The sequence below is a fragment of the Balearica regulorum genome, chromosome 13, assembly GCF_011004875.1.
Source record: "Balearica regulorum gibbericeps isolate bBalReg1 chromosome 13, bBalReg1.pri, whole genome shotgun sequence".
NCBI classification, from domain to species: domain Eukaryota; kingdom Metazoa; phylum Chordata; class Aves; order Gruiformes; family Gruidae; genus Balearica; species Balearica regulorum.
This window is the reverse complement of record NC_046196.1, coordinates 20,831,180-20,851,948: the sequence shown is the minus strand read 5'-3', so window position 1 is coordinate 20,851,948 and position 20,769 is coordinate 20,831,180. Positions and strand designations below refer to the sequence as shown.

The window sequence follows — 20,769 nt, the reverse complement described above, 5'->3', positions numbered from 1 at the left end:
TGGTTTTTTGTCCCTGTTCTGCTCGGTCGGGTTTGCTCAGCGCTGCTGGGAGGGGAGCTGGGGATTTTCCCCGGGAGGGCAGCGGCATTTGCTTGAACGACACCCCGTTGCCTGCCCGAGTTCACGCCGGTGCTTTGCCTTTGTGCTCCGGTATCCAAACCGGAGGGGAGAGCCACTGCAAGGCTGGCACCGAGACCCACGCTCGCCCAAAACAGATCCACAAAGGGGAAAAAAAACCCCAGAAAACAACCTCATTTAATATGCTGCACACAGTTGCTGCCTCGTTATCCGCAAGTATAATGGCACATTGATGGCGCTGCCAGAAAAACTTGGTAAAAACAGTTAAAAAAAAAAAAAAAAAGAGAAAAAGGCAGTTGTCACATTCGGAGTCGCATGATCTCTGCTTGAGCGCTGCCTTTGAGAGCCCTCCTTCGCATGCAGGGCAGGAACGCCGCTGCCGGCCAGGGCTTGGCCGATGCGCAAGTAAACGTGCCCTGGGAAGCGCCTGCCAGCTTTCCTAGAAATAAATGAACCCTTGCCGCAATCTGGTGGCCTCTGCAGGGAAGGGCTGTTGTCCCAGCGCGTACACCCTTTTCCAAACCTGCCTCTTGCTGGGATGAGGGTGATAACACGATAACGCCCAGATCCGGGCGCTGGTCGGCGTATTGATGGCACCCATGGAGGTTATCATGTTAAAATTATTTCTTAAACCCCAAATAATTTAAGAATTTCTAAAGCGACAGCCTCGAGCCAGGGTTTCCCTATCCAGCCTGCGGATGGGCAGGGAGCGGTCGCTGTGGGGAGAGGGGACCCTGTAAACCCGTAGGGGTCTGGGTACCAAAATCCATGCCGGGACAGGCACCGGCATCGGTGTTTCCGCAGCGGCTCGGCGGGGGTTCGCCCTCCGTCCCCCCCGTTTCCAACCTCCTCCTGGCACCCCGAGGGCGGGATTCGGTACAAGCCACTGCATAAGCCCATCAAACAGCAGCACCAAATGTAGGGGGGGAGCAACGTGGCGGCTGGGGGGGCAGCGAGGGGTGAGGCGAGGTGCTGGGGACAGGGCGGGGGGGGGATGACACCCCTTGGCCCCAACTGGGTGCTGACCCCGGGAGTGGGCAGTGGTGTGGGTGTTGGGAGCCACTGCCCCCCCGCTCCCCCAGCTGCCCCCCGGTACCTCCAGCTGCCCCCCCACCTCCCGCAGACCTACACTCCACTTGCCCCCCCAGCTCCCCTGACCTTTGCAACTGCCCCCCCCGCACCCCCATTTGCCTCATACCCCAGCTGCCCCTCGAGTCCCACAGCCCCCCCAGCCCCACACCCCAGCTCCCCCAGTCTCCCACCCCAGCTGTCCCCCCGCACCCCCATTTGCCCCACGTCCCAGCTGCCCCCCCCAGCCCCACAGCCCAGCCCAGCCCAGCTGCCCCAGCCGCCCCCACAGCCCCCAGCCCAGCTGCCCCCCCGCACCCCCATTTGCCCCCCCGCCCCTCCCGCCTCCCGCCCCGCCCCTCCCCGCGACGCAGCGGCGGCGTGCGCGAGCGGGCGGTGCTCGGTCGCGGCGGACGCGGAGCCCGGCGGCGGGGCCCGCGGCCCGGCCCGTTTCTCCCCCCCGCCGCCATGCTGGTGCCCGTGTTCACGCTGAAGCTCAACCACAAGATCCTGCCCCGCATGGTGGCGCTGGGCCGGTACGACGGGACGCACCCCTGTCTGGCGGCCGCCACGCAGGCGGGCAAGGTAACGGGGCGGCGCGGCCTGCCATCCCGCCCGCCTCCCCTCACGGGGCCGGGGGGGCCTGCCGAGCTGAGGGGGAACGGCCCTTCCTGGAGGCCGCGGCCTGTCCTGGCGGCGCTGCCGGGGTGTCCCCCGGGCGGCTCTGGCCCCGCTCCCCTCGGCCGCACGCAGCGCGCTCGGACGGGCCCTGCGGGTCCCGGCGGTGCCGCAGCGATCGCGGCCTGTCTCCGGGGCCTGGGCTCTCGAGCAGCGCCGGGGCCGCGCCGGTGTTTCCAGCAGAGAACCGTATCAACCCGCCTCCCTTTGTAGATAGAAGCCGTGCAGGGCAGGGAGCTCTGCTCGCCCCTCCGCCGGCCGGCGGCACCGGGGGCGGCACCGGGGCTGGGTGTGCCGGCCTGGGGGGGCCGCAGTGCGGGCCGCGCTGCCTGCCGCCTCCCAGAGATCCATAGCTGGGAACCCGAGCCGCCAAGGCAACGGGCGTGTTTTCTGCTGGGTAATAAGATTTATTTTTTTTTTTTTTTTTCCCAAGCCGTGGGTTTTATCCTGCCGTTGTCCGTTACAGCAGTGAGGTGCAGCACGAAGGGCGGTGCTGAGGCAGGAATCGGTGCTGAGGCAGGAATCGGTGCTGAGGCAGGAATCGGTGCTGATGAGGTTTCTGTAAATGATGGGAAAACTGCCTTGCGGGAATGGAAATCGTTGTGTGCGCTTTGAGCTTGAAACGCAGAAGAGGGTTAAATGCAAGGTAGCTAATAAACAAAACATAGGTTGAAGCATAAACCCCACAGAGGTATTTAGGTTGCTCTAAATACAAACGTGGTTCATCTGTGATGTTTCCCAGCATTATTATTAATTTGATTTCGGAGCCTTTAGGAACAGGATAAAACAAGGGCTTGCTCGAGACACAGACTATACAGGCATCAAGCGGAGGCTATTAAACATAATATCCTCTGATCCCCTGGCTCTGCTCCAAATATCAGTCAGAATAAAAACTCATTTATCACAGGACCCTTCTTAAATTGACCGTCTTTACCTACAGATGGAGGTTGCAGATAGGTACCAGGCAAATTGTCCTAAATATTTGGGGTTTTTTTTGGTAACCCTATTACCAGCTGGATATAATTTGTTTAGTTTGTTGTTGCTGCCTTTGCCTTTCTGCCTTACTTTGAAGACTCCTCAGTTGCCGTTTTCAGAAACAAAACAACGGTAGCACAACTCCGCTGGCCAGAGCAGGGGTTTTCCTGCCGTTTCCCTTTTTTGGTATAGTTTAAAACTAAAAAATAACTGTCAGAAACAGTATTGTCAGCAAAAATCCTCAGTTTTTCATCCTCACTTTGGCTCTTCTTCCCCATTGCAGTTATTATCCAAACAATAATCTTTAATGTGTGTATACAAACACATGCATGCTTTGTGATAATATTTATATCTTTGCTTCTACAGGTTTTTATTCATAATCCTCATGCCCGAGGGCAGAGAACAAGCACAAACCGAATGGTGCAAAGTAACCAAGATTCGGACATTTCTCTTCTCAACATTAATCAAGGGATCACTTGTTTAGCTTCGGGAGTGTTGAACCCTCAGCTCGGTTATGATTGTCTTCTGGTTGGAACACAGACTAATTTATTGGCTTACGATGTATATAACAACTCGGATTTGTTTTACAGAGAGGCAAGTTAATTTAACTGTCTGCTTCTTTCTTAGTGTCTTCATTGTTTCCTTTTTTTTTTCCTATTCTAAAGATCACAGTTTTTACATTTCTTTGCCAATTAATTATGCTTCTGTCCTTTGCTTTAGTTATATTACTGTAGTCAGAATATTTTGCCTTTAGAGTATCTGGGATATTTCAAAAGAAAAATGTGAATGTGATTATGCCTGTGTATGCAGGTGTGAGAGTAAATTTTCATAATGTGTCGCGCATCACCTAGCAAGACAAAATTTAAAGTATTTAATAGGCATTCAGAGCTCAGCTAAGCTGATAGTGATAATGTTGGAAGCTCTCTTTTTTTAATTTGTGTACTCTGACGTCTCATTGTCTGCTGTTTCTTTTTCCCTTAATGTTTCTCTGTAAGGTTTCAGATGGAGCCAATGCAATAGTTCTTGGAAAGCTGGGAGATATTTCATCTCCGCTTGCCATTATTGGTGGAAACTGTGCCCTGCAGGGCTTTGATTATGAAGGAAATGACCTTTTTTGGACGGTAAGGCTGTGCGCAGCGCTTTGAATGTTCTGACAGGATTCTTTCAATGGCACTAATTCCTCTTGATTTTTTTTTTTAATATCATAAATAATAATTTGGTTGTTGAACCGCTCAGAGCTTTCTTAATTATCTCAGACCTTAAACTGTATTTTGGTTGTGTGTTCAGTGCACTCAGATGCTGTTTGAATGTTGACTTTGTTAGTTGTTCTGTTGCAGTTGAGATCGTAAAATAGTTTAGCTTTTGATACCTACCATTGGTATTGAGGCCTGTCTGTCTTGTTTTAGGTTACTGGAGACAATGTTCGTTCATTAGCACTGTGTGACTTCGATGGAGATGGCAAAACTGAGGTTTGTAACCATTTGCATGTGAATTCAGCTGTTTTCATGGTCTTGTAGTGAAATTATAATTAAAAAAACCATGGGTTATCAACTATGACTGTCTTATATTACCAGTTAAAGTGATCTCTGTGTGGAAGCTGTGCCTTTTTCGGGCTCCAGTCTGGCAAAGACATGCACAAATGCTCAGTTCATGTACAGGGAGCAGCACTGGCCTCTGGGACTACTCGGAGTGTGTAAAACCAGACGTACTCGAGGTCTTTACAGCAGTACCGCCTTGCTTTGGTGGATAGATTGCCAGCTGTAAGGCAAAGCTGCTCTTGCTTCTCCTGGTGTAGTTTAAAAAAACCCCCACAATGAAATGCCTGTGATCATCAGTTGCAAGGCATCTGCTTCAGCAGTATTTCTTGAATATGGTTATAAATACTTTCAGAGAAACAAATTGCCGGCATCTTACATGTAAAAGTGAGTTCTTAAAAAGCTTTGCTGTGAAGATCTTCGCTTGTGATCGGTAAAGCCAAGGCAGCCTACTTCGCATCCAGACCTCCTGTTTCTTCATAGTGACATGGCGAAATGAAATAGTCTTTGCTTTTCTGATTTAAAATGAAGGCAAATTCTAGCCAGCGTCTTGCTGATAAGATGTGAGACAAACGATAGGAAGCAGCTGCTGTCCTGATCGTGCAGGCCGCAATGGATGGATGAAGTCGTGAATTTGTGTGGCATTCTCTGTTGTAAATATTCTTCCATCCTGAATGAATTGAAGGATGATGCTTATAAATACGAATCCTTAAGAAAAGTAATGGCTTCCTAGTACACTTCAGCTGCAAGTAAATATGATGTTAAATCACCATGCTAAAAACACTTAACTTTTTTCATCTGTCTTTCAGTGTTATTCATAATTACTTAAGCTTTTCTGTTTTGTTCCTCAAAAATTCTTCTTTGGAATATTTACTTAGGCTATGTAATGTTTATGGTGGTGTGTAAAGGGCCTCTAAACCTTCAGTGGTTTTGGTGAGTTTTTTTATAAATACTGAACTGATACAGACCCTTTGCTTGATTGGGATCTTCAGGAGGTAGAAAAATCCCAGGTTTTCCAATCAATTTCTGCACAGCTTCTCTTAGGGCATATTTTTTACGGGCTGAAAGGTGGTTATAGAAAGTGGAGGCAGCGTATAACGGTTCGGAAACCAACCGATCTGTAGCGTGAATCATAAATGTTTTGCGCTTGTGCTTCTAAGTGTGTTTTTGTTGTTTTGTTATTTTTTTCTGGTTGAGAAAGGTTCATTCTCAGTAGTTGGTGTAATCTGTTGCTACTCTGAGCTAAGCAGGGTTGGATGTGTTACCCTGCCAGGTAGCCCAGCATGCATTCGCTGAGATTTTTTTTTTAGGAAACATCTTCTTAAATTATTGTTTATGCCTTTGTGTCTTACCTGATAAATGGGCATGCTAGCCTCATTTCCATTCTTCCCTCCCCTAGTAAAAACATGTCTGCATTTAAAACGGACTGATTTTAAAACTGCACGAGTATACTTCTGTTGTTTAGTAGCTAACAAAACTAGTTTGCTGTAGTCTTTCTCCGGATTTTAGATACTTTTTCCCATCTTGCCAGAGACTTGAGGGGGAAAACTTTTTCCTTGCTTTTTCAAATTCTAGTCCAGTGAAACGTAAGTCACTGAGGTGGGTTAATTGAATCAAATTCAATGGGGGGAAAAAGAAGAAAATTTTCTAGGCACCTCTAGGAGATGCAGGATCGCCAGGAATTGTTTCAGGATTCTGTGCTTTTAGCTGGTCACTTCTTGCTGGTAGTCATGACTTCTCAAGAAATCTGTACCTCTTACGTATGCTCTTTGTTGTAAGTTATTTCAGTAGCTACAGTAAGCTTAGGTTGGTGTAATGTAATTTGTCATAATATGAAGCATCTTTACTTTGGAAGAAAAAAAAGCCTTTAATCTTAAAAATCCAGCTTCGATATGGATTTGCATCTATTCTGCCAAGTAAAGATGGAAGACTCGCCAGTTCCAGTGGGGAGAGGCACTACCAGGTTTTAAACTTTCATTTATAATTCTGTCACTGATTTGATGGATGACCTTATGGGCAAGGCACTAAGCAGATCTGTTCCTTGGCTTCTCAGTTTGCAACATAGAAGCCGTGACTTGTCACCATCTTTAGAAAGCGCTTTCCCATGGGGCCTCCTTTTCAGTTATTGCCTTCTGCCTGCTCAACTAGGAAATAGGAACAAGAACTAAGAGGTAAGATACGAGGAGGAATGAGAATGCGGAAGACCTGATTTCATGTCCTATTTATGTGATCATTTACATCAAGTTAAAGCCCATTTGACCTGTGCTTTGCACTAGTAGCAGCCACCATTTAGTTTGGAGGAGCAGTGATGGTTTGATAGTTGGATTCACTGGTATCTTTTCTCATTCCTACTCTAGATATTTCACTGTGCTTTTGTAGAGTCTAGCTAGACAAAAAAAGGTATAACTAATACTTTGATCAATGGGAGACTCCTGAAATCTTGTCTTGACAGAGGGTACCTTTTGTTCCATCAGCCACTTTTCATACAGCTGTTAAAACCCCTTCGTTGCTGGACTTGGAATATTTATGTGCCCTCTAGGTCCTGGAGTATGTCCTTTTTATTTCCTTAGCTTAAATAACTATTTTTAAGGTAGACTTTATTTTTTTTCCCTAGCTTCTTGTTGGCTCTGAAGATTTTGACATCCGGGTGTTTAAAGAAGATGAGATCGTGGCAGAAATGTCAGAGACAGAGGTAAATTACTGCTAGCTAATGTTTATTATAATTACTGATGGAGCTGAAAGTACTGTGTACTGTAAAGCTTCTCTGGTTAATCTGGTTCAAATTTATTGTGTAGTTAAATAGTTACTTAGCTGTTTGGCACAGTATCTATTCTGCTAGAACTGCAAAAGTTAGAGTTTAGTAATATCTTTCATTATGCGTGGGGTTTTTTGCTTTGTTTATTTACAAACCTTACACCGGGTTGAGAAAAGTAACTATGGCTTGACTGAAAGTCAGGGCCCTGGCCAAAGGTGATTAAGGTTACTGGATTGTAATTGAAGCTTTTGGTGCCTTCTGAGCAAAAGAATGTCTTCTACAGTTGTCCTCAAATGTGTTGACACAATCACGATGAAGTAACTTGCCCCAGACAGCGTGTGGCAGGGTAGAACGGGGTTGCCCGGGCAAAACGGAAGGTTTATGTTGCAGTGGGAGTTGCACACTGGCTGTATAAACAGAGCTGGACCTTTGCAGTGCCTAAAGTTAAAACAAGAGGTGGTTAGGTTTTCAGAGGGATTACTAGAAGGTGTGGAAGTTGCTTTTTAGCTTAAGAAGTGAGAGATCACCACTGTTAAATTTTGGTTGCTTGGAAGGGAGAAAAATACCCTTGCCATTGCATTTAGGAGTTTTCTGATTCTTCTCCTGACCCTTCTGGGCCCAGGGTAGAGTAAGGACACGCTACAGGCCTTTGTCCTTGATGATCTGTGGCCTCTCCGCTGCCCAAGTTGGAACTAAAAGGCTTAGTTAGCTATTAAACCACTTACGAAGAGCTATAAAAGACAAATCTGGGCAGTGTTCTAGGAAAGATATCTGTTGCTAGAATTAGAACTGGGCCTATAATACGTTCTGCTGTCCGTACAGTAGCCAGTCTAGAGCTGTGATTTCTAGTTAAAGGGAAGCTAAAGGTCCATCACTCTCTGATTTATTTCCAGATCCACAGTAGAATTGTTTCAAATTCACACCTTCAGTCTTTAGAGGCCTATTACAACCCTACTGTAATTTGAAAGAGCACAGCTGCACCTAAATTCAGGCAAAAATGGCTTTATACATTATGCTTTTTTTGGAAGACTTGAATAGTTTGCATTTTCTGTGTTTAATCACTTACTCTGGTGAAACTGAAACCATATACTGTTGTGATTCTTGAATTTATAAATGGACAAGCAGGTTTTAAAGGGAGTATTGCTGCCTTTGTGAGTTCCTGATGGTTGCTGAGGTCTTCTGTCCTTCCTGGGTGCTCGAAATTTCAAGTGTTATGATACTTGGGAGAGGTTTTGGAGAAGATCTGTCAGACAGAAGGATAAAGGGTTTGGAAACCATATTTTATGGTAAAAAATCAAGGAGCATTGTCAGCCGAGTTTAAGAAATTGGTGAAGGATTTAATTTAAGGAAGTCTCCTGTGCTACCTTGTATAGCAGACCAGACAGACAGCTGCAGTTGTTCCTCCTGACATTAAAATCTCTTGTCTTAGTGTGTGGAAAAGCCCCCGTTTCCAAGCACCGAGACCCTTAGCTCAACGAACAATTGTAAGTTAATGGGTCTTAAAAGGAGTGAGAAACAAGCTGAATTATGGCTCTCATGTCTTTCCCTGGAGCTGTTACTTATACAGGCAATTCCTAGCCTGGTGTTCTAATTGTGTTCCAGAAAAAGTCCAACTGTGGGAGCTGTTAATTTTTATCTCCTTAATCTTGGCAAAGATTTTCTACCAATAATATCTCTAGGGCTTTCCCAACCCATGTATTGTTGAACTCCTTGGCATCCTCAGGTCCTGAAGCTTTAAGGAATGTTGTGTATTTGGAGTAGGTTTTCAGTGATAATATGTTAGCACTGATGACCACAGGAATTCTGTGAGCAGTTGTGCTGCTGCTTGTGGTAGGAAATATTTGGTCAAAGTACACAGTTTGAGGGCAGTTCTGCAATCTTTGCTAAAGTGTATCTTAACGCTGGCAGTGCAGCTTCTGTGAGGAAATCCTACAAGGCCTCTGGTGATTTCAAACTGATTTTTAAAAACAGTTGCTTCAGTATTTAACGCTTCCTCCAATAGACTTATTTAGCATTTAAGTAGTGTATGGTTCATATGATAGATTGTTTTCATTCCTATATCCTCTCTCTCCCTCCTTTCCCCCCACAAGACGATTACTGCCCTTAGCCCCATGTATGGCAGTCGGTTTGGTTATGCTCTTTCCAATGGGACGGTGGGAGTTTACGACAAGACAGCTCGCTACTGGAGGATTAAGGTTAGTCCAACGGTGGAATATCAGCACTGAAAGCTTGAAGGCTGCTAGGAGATTTGGTACCTAATCTCAAGTCGTTCTGATCTTATCCTGACTCCTTAGATGAATTTGAAATTTTCTGCCAAGCATAACAATGTAATTTTGTTCTTACAAATTCTACCTATTTTTATAGATAACATGCAACATTGATATCATGTCAGTACCTTCAGTGCTTTGGGGACTGTTGGCGATGGCTTAAATGCTGATAGAACCGCACAACTAAGGATGCTTCAGCTTTGCAGGATTGCTTAAGCAACAGAGAAACTTGAGTTCGCTGTTAGAAAATGCTTCTGGCTGTATTGTTGAATCAATAAACTCTTTTTCAGAGACTGAATTAACCTTGCATTGTACATGTTCAAAGCTAATTTTTTGCATTAAGAGCAATTGGCTGCTGTGACAAATGATATTGGGAAGATCCTTTCCTGATGCTCATCTTAATATTCTTAATATAACACAGATTAGAACAGTTTATTTAATAGTAATAAGAGAAAGAATTCCTTAGGTGGTGGCAGGAAGAAGCTAATGGCATTCCTTGGTGGTCTCATTTTAGGACAATGTTGAAGCTCTGCTTTTTTTTTCCCTAAAGAATTTGGCTTTTTACACTTTGTTTTTGTGAATTCTAATTATCCCCTTGGATGAAAATGTATTTAAAGGAAAGGTTGGATCATTTGAGAGCAGTGGACTAGATTTGTAATGCAAGGGCTGAGATTTCAGATGTGTGCGTGATCTTAGAGATGGTGATGCTCAGACTTCCTGTTACCAGACATTTTGGTATTCCTTTGTGTAATCAGAAATCCTTTTCGTAATCCTTTCTGTAGCCTCATACTCCAGTGTCTTGCATGTCAAGCATGCGCAATTTAGAAAACATACGCAGACTTAAACTTGTTCTCTTTTTTTTTTCCTGTCCTCAGTCTAAGAACCACGCGATGAGCATACATGCGTTTGACCTGAACTCTGATGGCGTGTGTGAGTTGATCACTGGCTGGTCCAATGGGAAGGTGAGTTTATACAGGGGGGAAACGAGGACCTGTAAATCTGGAAGCTGTGTTTAAACAGGGCTGTTAATTGTCTGAAGGAGAACAGCTGAAAAATTTAAAAAGCCGAGTGCTGAAGAACTATTGCAGCAAACCTAGTTTGGCTGGTGAATCCAGTGCCAAGTGCAAGATCAGAGGAAAGCTGCTTCCTCTGCTTAGCTCAGAGTCAATTGCTAAGGTGTGGTAAGTTGTTTCTATGGTAGCAGAGATCATATACCGCATCCTAGAGCTCCTGAGTGTCTCTTCAGCTGGCTCTTGAGCACATGCTAATAGTCCTCTGCCACGTTTCCTGAATGTTCTCAGACTACAGGGAAGACAAAGCGGTTATGTAACAGGAGAGCAGCGTCAGTCCTGGCTACGGCAGGATTAGAACAAATCCATCAAGCATCATTTAATTTTATGTAAAGGCATTCCAACAGCTCAGTCCCACTCTCTTAAGCCTCTTGCTTGGTATTCCCCTTAGCCAGAAATGACTGTTCTAGCTGCCAAATCGCTCCTGGACGCAGCTTGCCAGGTTTTTTTGTAAAGCTGTGCTTCTTTCTTCACACCTCTCATTACTCTCATTAGCCTGGGGGGAATTTAATTAACTTCATATCAAGCTGGCAGCCTAGAGCCCAGATATGTTGTAACTTACATTGGATTAGGTCTATAACATTGTTAAAGACAGAAACTCTCCTTGCTTTACTCCCTTTTCTGTTCTTTTCCACTGGCAGTCTCGACCCTGCTCGTTGGTCTGAAACAGTCCCTAGAACGAGTAATGCTGGGTCCCAGGCTTTGGAAAAGACACACTGCGCAAACGGAGACCCCCTCGCCATTCTTCTCCAAAGAAAGAGAATAAAAGGTCGTGGTATTTGCGTATAAAAATAATTCACCACACGAAGGCTGCAGCCAAGCGGCGAGGTTGTAAATACTGCACTAAGGTTATATTCTGGTCCCATCATTGCTGCGTTCCCAGTGCAGACTTGCAGTCCCCTTCTTTCCTTCCTCTTGTTTCTAACTTGGGGAGGCGTCTCTGAAGAGCAGTTGCTTCTAGCTGAGTCTGTCTGGAGGTCACTTCTCAATGGTATTTTTTTCATGCGTGGTGTTCTGATCAGCAGAGCTGCAAGTTCACCCGCAGTTCCGTAAGTGGAGCTGGCTTTCGGTTAACAGCTCAAAGTACAACGTGACATATATTTTGGAGCTAGCTTTTCTGTTCACGCTGTGCCTTTGCACTCTTTGTCGTTCCAGGTTGATGCGCGCAGTGACCGAACTGGGGAGGTCATCTTTAAGGACAACTTTGCTTCCTCAATTGCAGGGGTGGTGGAGGGGGATTACAGAATGGATGGGAGCACCCAGTTAATCTGCTGTTCAATTGACGGTGAAGGTAAGAGCATTGTTCAGGATATTAATTTAATATACAATAATACCAGCCACATCACATCATCTCAGATGAGCTAAACGTCGTTTTGGTTCCATAGGCGTTTTTCTGTGCCAAATTCCCTTCGCTTTATGCAAAGTTAAGGCAATTTTGAGTTAACACTATCTGCAAAGAGGATTTTTAATATTGTTTTCTCTGTGATAACCAGCATGTGTTTCATTGTGATCCCAGAAGCCATCAAATTTCATTTGCCTAATGGAAGAAGTCCCATCCTAATAATGCAAAGATAACTCTATTCAGTACAATCTGTGGTTCTTCAGGCAGCATTATTATAGATGAATGTATAGGAAATCTTTTTTCCTATATGTGATAATTCTTTGGCCACTTCACAGTGGGTAGAGGTGTTTAGAGAGCTAAGGGGGTGTGTGTTTTGGCTTTCTTCAAAAGATGATTAGTTTTTATATGAGAAATTTTAGATGTTAACAGCACGTTGTTTCCTGGAAAATGCTATCCTGAGACTGGAGAATGGGTGGATTTATCCCACCGTGCATTCAAGAAGTCAGACCTGGTTACTGTGAGTGGAAACCAATATGATCACAGATTATTTAAATAAACTCAGCATGAATATACAGGGATGGCTCTGGGAAAGACACTGGTGTGATTATCCTACTGCTTGGCGTCAGTGGCCTGAGACAAGCAGGTCTGGCACAACCCATTTGGAACAAAAGCCTGTCCTTGTTAAATAGCACAGTGTTTTGCTGTCTGTCTTAATCACAGGCTGCAGGATTTTGCTGCGCTTGGGCTACAGCATATAAACCTTTTTCCCAAGCTTACAGAAGGGGAATATTGTACGCAGTTCTGAAGATACCTTGTCCTAGCAGAGCCGTGTAGGTGAATATCACTGAACGTGATCATCCTTTTCTGATGGGTCCATCAGAAACAAACCTAGGCATGATGGGGATCTCTTCAGGCGTTTGTTGGGGTTATATGACCGATGCATTCTCATAGTCCTTCTCCTTAGAGTTCTGTTTGGGGGGCCAGCATCCTTTCGCGTGAGGCGGTGTTCTGTCTTTCAGTGCATTTTCTGTCTTGCTCTCCTTTAAAATGAATGATTCACTCAGAAATAATAAAGCATGTCCTTTCATCAGAGGACAGTGTACACGCTGAATGCTTTTCAGGTTCCCTGCAACTTTTTACAGGAGTTACACAGTCAGGCAGCGTATTCTTCGCAGGTATAAGACTTTTGTCCCTGGCTTTCATTGTCAGCTGCAATCAGAGCACGCAGCCCTAGAGCAAAATGGAAGTTTATAGCAAGTCTCCTCATCTGCTCAGCTCTTCTGTCTCCACAGGCAGTTGGAAATATTTCCATAACTCTGTGCTCTGCTGGGCTACTGGGAAACAGGTCTTACCCTTGAAGTGAAGGATCCCTTGATTTGGGGAAAAACTAATGTGGGTAAATGTTGTTTACTGGCTGATTGACAGTGACTTACAGTCACTTCCAGACAGTAACAACTCCTCTGAACAGCTCTAGAAATCCAGGTACATATTTTATTAATTTTGCATAATTGTAAACTTGCCTAAGCACCTGAAAGAATTATTGCAGTGGGAATCCTCTTGCAAAAGGACCGGGCGCTGCACTTGTCTGGTCAGGTGAAGACAGCTTAAAGACAGGTTGGAAATTCAACTTTTTTTTTTTTCCTTTCTTTCTTTTTTTTTAATGTGCAGTTCTCTTGCCTAATCACCAGGCAAGTCACAACCTCTGTGGGTGTAAATCAATGCTCAGGTTTTCAGCTGAATGGTATCAGCTGAAGACCAGAATCGGTGTCTTCTGCTGAGGTGGTACAAGGGAGGCTTGTTACAGAAACTAAAGTTTTGGGGAGGCTGGTGAAAGGCTTTGCTGAAACTGGCTATGTTTTGTTTCTGTACAGTCCGAGGCTATCTGCCAGGAGGTGAGGAGATGAAAGGAAACTTAATGGATACAAGTGCTGAGCAGGATCTGATCCGAGAACTTAGTCAAAAGAAACAAAATCTGCTGCTGGAATTAAGAAATTATGAGGAAAATGCAAAGGTACCACTTAAACAATGCGTAGGACCAAACCATTGCTATCATCCCATTGCTATAAATCCGGAGTAATCTGGGAAGCGTTCGTGGGGCAGTCCAGACAAGTCAGAGCTGTAATCTATGAGGACTCAGTGAGATTGTCTGCTGGGGATTCCTGTTTCTGCATCTGGCTTGCTCCTTGTGCAAGTTCAGAACTTGTTTTTTTGTATTTTAGTAAGTAACATTTTCTTTGCTCCTTCAGCTTGCCAGAGCCAGTTGTGTTTGGAGCTGGATTCTGTTCAGCCCTGGTTTATGACTGCAAATTGTAATTTTCAATGCATAAACCAGCTCGGGAGTCAGAGGGGATTGTGTGAGAGGATCACATAGTTGGGTGAGGGCTGGGAGCACTGCCAGGGTGTAGGAAGCGCACCTGTGGCTTGACGGTGAAGGTGCAGAAATAAAGAGCTTTGAAAAATAGTCTGAGAAAAGAGCATACTCATATTTGAACAGTAAATGCCCACCGTAGCAAAAGCATGGAATTATATAAGCTTGTGCTTAAAATTGAATATAAAAGTTTGGGTACAGAGCTGAGCTCCATTGGCAATAAAGCACTTGCACAAATTGTAGCACAAGTGTCTGCAGCTCCATGCCTAATCCAGCCGCTATTTGTATCCCGTGAAGTGTTTGGGAATTGCTTTAATACAACCTTCTCCTCCAAGAAAAGAGAACTGACTTACGTGTATGTTTTCTAGGTTGCTTGAATGAAAATCTTGAAATTCTGATACTGAAGGATATGTGTTTCGCAACAGGCTGAACTGAACGCTCAACTGAAGGAAGCTGATGGGCAGAGAGGTGTGATTCCGGCAAACACCCAACTCCAGACAGCCCTCTCAGTTAATCTGGGCTCCGACAGCCAGTCTGCCCATGTGGAGCTGTGTATTTCCACCACAAATGGTGAGTGTTAACCTGCAGCCATTGACATTCATTTCATGTAAATTCATGCAAACGTTTAGTTATATTTAGCTGATGATTTGCCTGTCTCCCCTTTATTGTCTGTAATTTCCCCTTTGTGGTTGCTTTCCTTTCACAGAGTTTTGAATCAAGAAGTGTTCCTTTGATGGGTCTCAGGGGAGAGGAGTTTGATGGAATTTGTTTCTTGTTATGTGTTATTTTCCAAGGCAATTAATGTTTAACTTGGATGAAACAACTCTCGGTGATCCCTGCAACGCTCCTTGTGTTGACTCTAAACATGAACCTACAACCGTGTTAGCGAGGGTGTTGCGTGAATGCAGCTGGACCTCGGCTGACTCTGTTTGCCAAACTGGAAGTACCCCAAGACAGCAAACTCCCCCGGCACCAGGTGTGCTGAGGATGCAGTCAGCTCCAGATGTGGTAGTGCTGGTCACCCAGGATGTTTTAACAATTCAGAGGAGGGGGTGTAAAGAGTTGACTGTGCTGAATTCTGAAAACAGTGGTGGTTTGTTCACAGAGGACAGCTGTTAATTTAGGAACTGCTTTTTCTTCCCGTTGCTAAGACACAATCATCCGTGCTGTGCTGATCTTTGCCGAAGGCATATTTGAAGGGGAGAGCCATGTGGTACACCCCAGTCTCCAGAACCTCTCGGGCTGTGTTCGTGTTCCCCTTACTCCGCCCAAAGATGTCCCTGTGGATTTGCACATCAAAGCCTTTGTGGGTTACAGGAACAGGTGAGTTTTATGTTGCGATCTCTCCTGGTCTCCAGAGCTAACTGCGTGACCAGGAAACAGCAAGGATGCGGCTTCATGCTTGTCCCATGGAAAGTGCACTGTTAATTCCCGGGTGCCTCGCTTCTCTGTGTTACTGGAAGGAGAGCTGGAATGCTTTCTTAAAAACACTCTTGTGCCTGTGATGCTGAGCTCTTCTCCAGAGCATTTAGACTTTGTCTGGAGTCACTGGGACCTGCTGTGCTCTGGCTCTGCCTTTAGGGGAGCAGTGAGCTTTTATTTCTCCAGGGGATCCCTTTCTGTGGGCTCGGGATGGAGCCGGGAGGGGGAGAGGCTGCATCTGAGGCGCTGCCTCTCCAGGCCCTGCCTGAACGGTGGCTGCTCTGGACAAAGTATTGGAGCAAGCCCAGAGGCACAGTGGTGTCTTTCAAGCTGCGAAGTTAACCCTGAACCCATTTGTCTTCAGGGCAAGTAGAAAGTAACGTATGCCTGATTCCAAGACAACACTTTTCCAGTTTCCCATAGAAATAAAACGTCTCTTCATATACGCTTGACACCAACTTTCTCCCTACTTGTGTCTGCCAGAACTGGCGGTGCCCCAGGAAGCAGCATCCTTTCCCTGCCCGGGGAGGCATATTTTAAGACTTAGCCAACCACTGCAGAAAGAATGTATGGGACCAAATTCCCTTTTTTGTTTTCTCAATTTTTTTTGTTGTCTTTATTATTGGTTTTAATAAGACTTCACTGAACCTGTAGAGAAAATGTCCAATCACCTAGTAAAATCTGAAATGTGTTAGCCTAGAGAATATATTTCATTGGAAGGATTATGGAAAATGTAAGCAATGGGGAGGAATTGTTCAACCTCGTGATGTGATAAGCCTGGAATTTCCGAGTTCCAGCGTTTTTTCTGGGAAACAGTAAACAGCTGATTACATAGCTGGAAGCTGCTGATCTCAGTCGCCAGCTAAAAAAGAACGAGGAGCCATTGCAATTGGTGAATCCCTGGTACGTTAGTAACTGTCTCTATTTTTCTTTTGGATTGCCTCCAGCACGCAGTTCCATGTGTTTGAGTTGACAAGACAGCTTCCCCGCTTTTCAATGTACGCCCTGAGCAGCCCGGACTCGGCCACGGAGCCGCTGAGCTTTGTGAACTGTACAACAAATGAGAGGCCCCAAAGGGTGAGTTTCTGCTCCGCTTCCTATTTTCCGGTCCCGTGTAGGCAGAGGGTTTGCAATTAGCTTGAGATTTCCAAGAGCAAAGGAAAACTTACCCACTGAACTGCGCTGCTGGCCTGTGGAGTCTGCATATTGCAACTCGACTCTGTGTTTTTTCCCTTCTTTAAAAGATGCCTCAATCAAGGCATTCCCTGCTTCAGGAATTCCTGCAGCTGCAGGAACCAATGGCCTGAGATCACGAGGCATTTCAGATATTACCTTGTTTGCTGTGTGACATCAGATGGCACGTCAGCGGCAGGAGCCCTGTAGTGAGCGATGAATTTCATAAAAGAGCAGAGAACGGGAAAAAGGCAGTGCAGTGCCCAGATAATGGCTGGGTTTCACAACAGGTGAGCAGCAGTGCTGTAGCTTTGGTTCAAAAAGATCTGAATTGTGGGATGGTCATTTCCCTCATGACTCTAGGGCTCTACCATATTTACCTGACCTTTACTGCATTAAATGGCCAAGGCAAAAAACCAAGATGAAACAAAACTTTCCTTTAAATTGTTGCAGTAGAACCAAACCTTGCTTCCCAGCTTTCTCCGGTCTCCAGGCCTGGGCTTTTGTTTTGACCTTGGGCTGTGGTGGTTGGATTTGATTTTCTTAGGAATATTCAGCTTTGGAGCAGGGAGTCAACTGTCCCCATTCTAACAAGTTCATGACACGGATTTAGGGGATGAAACCTTGGAAATTTCATTTACTAAATAACCTGAACAGAGTCCTGGTGCACATCACATGCAGGGACATCGTGTGGCTCTCCAGGCTTTCCACACTGGTGGTGGCTGATGCTCTTAATTTTATTTTTGCAAGATTGTTATGTGGCTGAATCAGAGCTTCTTGCTACCAGAGGATGCAGAGTTTCAGAGCGCTCCCTTTCAGGTTTGCTTCACTTCCCTTCGTAATGCTGGTCAGCTCTGCATCAAAATCAAGCCCGGCGGAGAGGTGAGTACCTTCATGGGCAAGGGGAACACCCGTTTAACTATGCTCTGGTGACACTTAAGGGTGGTACCAACATGAGACAGTAAACTGGAGGACTGAACAGGCAGAGGAAGCACTCATGTTTTAGGGATGTTTTTGGACACTTTTTTGTGTCTGTTTTACTGTTAGTGAGTAGAATTCCAGGGCCAGTCAGTGAAGAGAACCGCTTAGCCTACAGATCTGTAGGAAGGTCTTTGCTCTGACACGGAGTGGTTTCAGGGAGCCATCAGTTGAGGCACAGAGGCTGCCTGGAACTCTTGCACTGGTCCTGAATTCACAGATGCCGCTTTGCCCCAGGCCTGAATAAAAGCTCCTTCAAAATCAGTGTCTCTTTATCTAATTAGAGCCTAGAGCTTACTCATGCAACAATTTTACCTCTTGATAGACTGAACTGCTTTGAGCCTGCGTAGCTGGCTGAGAAGCAGTCCTGCTGGGCCGTTCTGGGAGGTGTTTTGGCACAAAAAAGCGCTGAAGATATTCTTTCCTTTCTGACAGATGTCCATCAACACAGATGATATTGATCTAGCTGGTGACATTATCCAGTCAATGGCCTCCTTTCTGGCCATCGAGGATTTGCAGGTGGAAGCAGATTTCCCTGCGTATTTTGAGGAGCTGCGAAAAGTGTTGGTCAAGGTGAGGAGGCATCGGGCCTTTCTAAACTGTCAGCTAAGCAGTTGTTGGGGGCGTTTGTATGACAGGATCTCTAAACTGCTTTATCTTCTTCGTGGAAATCGGCCAGCAATGGCTTGCTGTATGTTCTGTGCAAAGGACAGTGGGACACACTCAACTTCGGTTTTGTTCTGTGGAACCGGCCCTCAGTCCCCAGACAATTGGCTGTTTAGAATAATGTAAATATGTTTTCTGGGAGACTGAGCTGTGGATTTGAGTCAGGGCGTAAGGTCTGTATCTCAGCCCAATCACGCCCTTTTGGGGGACAAGGGGTGGGGGGAAGGAGAATGGTCCCAGGGATGCCGGTAGGTTAAATTGGGATGTTCTTTCCTATTACACTGGGCCAAGGTTTAGCTGGAACGATTCCGTGTGCGCCCAGAGTGCTGGGGGCCCTGTCTCAGCCCTGTTTGCCTTGGGCAGGTGGACGAACACCACGCGGTGAATCAGAGGCTCACGGCCGACATGGCTGAACACTCCAACCTCATCCGCGGCATGCTGGTTCAGGCGGAAGATGCACGACTCCTGGGAGACATGTGAGCAATTGCTCCTTAGCTTACGTGTTTTGGGTTTAGAACAGCTGGTCTTCGCTTTTCAGGTAGAAAAGAGCACAAAACCCCATCTGTGTGATAGAGGGTTGCCTTGTTATAACTCTTGATGTAGAATTGGCCCCTTTGCTGGTCCCACCTTGAGCCTTGCCTTGTTCTTGTGGTGGAAAACCAGTCTGGGGAAGGCAAAAGGGTAAGGGTGGGGGCTTAGAATAGAGCTGGTGGGGTGAATCAACCTTGGGATGGTGAGATAGGTTAGAAAAGATGCATTAAGGGAAGAAGGTGGTAAGAGCTGGTAACTGTGGTAGCCATCACAACCATGTATTGCTACACCTTTGTATCAGCAAACCGGGAACGACTTTCCTGTCCCCAGAGACACAAATAACTGGAGCGATTCTTCCCCCAGGAAAAACATGAAGACACGGTACATGGAGCTGTATGACCTTAACAGAGATTTAATAAATCAATACAAAATTCGTTGCAACAATCACACGGAGCTGTTGAATAACCTGAAAGCTGTGAACCAGGCAATCCAGAGGGCTGGGCAGTTACGTGGTCAGTATGTGTGTTTGGAGGGAACGGGGAGTCTTGGACAGACAAAGTGTGTCTCAGAGGCCACCTGGGTTGGTTAAGGATCAGGATTGCTTTCATTTTCCAGTGAACTGTGAGTGTCCAGTATAATTTGGGATCACAGTTTTCAAAAGAACAGTTGGAAGCAGTTTCCAGCTTTCTGGTGGGTATAGAAATTACTAGTTGTGTTGAACACTATTTTAAAAACATTTTAAAAGTAGTGTTTCAGTTCTTCATTTATAATTCTGCTTCAAAAAAAAAAAGCTATCAACTTAAGCAAGGCTGTTTATGTTACGAGTTCTGTAGGTCTTTGGGGAAGGAGGTATTTTTTGTGTGTTTATAGCATTCCCCTTTCAACAAGGCCTTTAAGCTCTACTGTAATAGCACTACAGAAAATTAAAGAGAGGGTTTTATTTACATATTAGAAAAAAGAGTTTAAAAATATGTGAAAGAAACCCCTAAATTTTGAGGCTAGACCTAATAAGTATTTTTACCAGTTTCTCAGTAACTATTTTTTCTTCTTTTTTTTTTTTTTTTTCTCTTTACAGTTGGCAAACCTAAAACACAAGTGATCAGTGCTTGTCGGGACGCAATAAGAAGCAACAACTTTAACATGCTGTTCAGGATAATGCGTGTGGGAACAGCCTCTTCTTAAAACAACCAGCGGAGCAACAGTTCCACAGCGCTTCCAGACAGTGGGCAGCACACAGACCAGGAATGACAAGCGGTTAATTCAGTCCCCGGCTCCACTGTAGGGTGAAGTAATTGCAAAGGTAGCGTTTTAGTTAGGCCGTCAGGCAATAAATGTTGTTATTATGCAGGCCAAAGGACAGCAAGTTTCGTGAAGAAAGCGTCAGAGTTTAAGTGCAGATGTGATTATTTATGCAAGACAGAGGTATAACCTTGGAACAGTTATTTTTCTTACAGTAACTTATTTATGTATTTTAATATATTTTGTAGTTAATGCATCGGCCTTTTCCATTAAAACATAGACTGGTTTGACTGCTTTTGGTCTGATTTAGTTGGGAAGGTACGTATGGTTAAGTTTATTTGTTGGGGGGGGGAAAAAAAACCTAAACCGCTTTTATGGTTTGTTGCATAGTCTCTGAGCACACTAAGCACTTAAACAGTGTCGGAGAAATCCCGGGTTTCACTGCAGGGATGTGCTGCTTTCTAGGCAAGCTGCAGTTTGGTGCACTAGAAGCACCAAAGGGATAACATCTCCTTGCTGGTTTAAGCCAGAAGATCTTTGAAAGCTGTCCAGTTCCACGATGCACGCAGGTAGGAAGCGATCCGTTTCATATCTGACGCTCACCCCGCACCTGGATTGCGGGAA

General features: G+C 45.4%; 1 protein-coding gene across 2 annotated transcripts; it reads left to right on the top strand.

Annotated features, from left to right (window-relative positions):
* The first annotated feature begins 1,495 nt into the window (after positions 1-1,495).
* On the top strand, positions 1,496-20,432 carry BBS2 (Bardet-Biedl syndrome 2). 2 transcript variants are annotated; one of them, XM_075765998.1, is made up of 17 exons: positions 1,496-1,731; positions 3,166-3,393; positions 3,795-3,920; positions 4,206-4,268; positions 6,949-7,026; positions 9,180-9,284; positions 10,232-10,318; positions 11,582-11,717; positions 13,640-13,779; positions 14,562-14,706; positions 15,288-15,459; positions 16,506-16,635; positions 17,482-17,613; positions 18,145-18,282; positions 18,739-18,851; positions 19,270-19,418; positions 19,982-20,432. In XM_075765998.1, exons 1-17 carry the CDS (start codon positions 1,615-1,617, stop codon positions 20,086-20,088), a joined length of 2,166 nt encoding a protein of 721 aa, XP_075622113.1. In that variant the 5' UTR covers positions 1,496-1,614; the 3' UTR covers positions 20,089-20,432. The 2 variants fall into 2 exon arrangements, with proteins under 2 accessions (XP_075622113.1, XP_075622114.1); XM_075765999.1 differs by lacking the exon at positions 1,496-1,731 and adding an exon at positions 1,810-2,470.
* Positions 20,433-20,769: the final 337 nt, after the last annotated feature.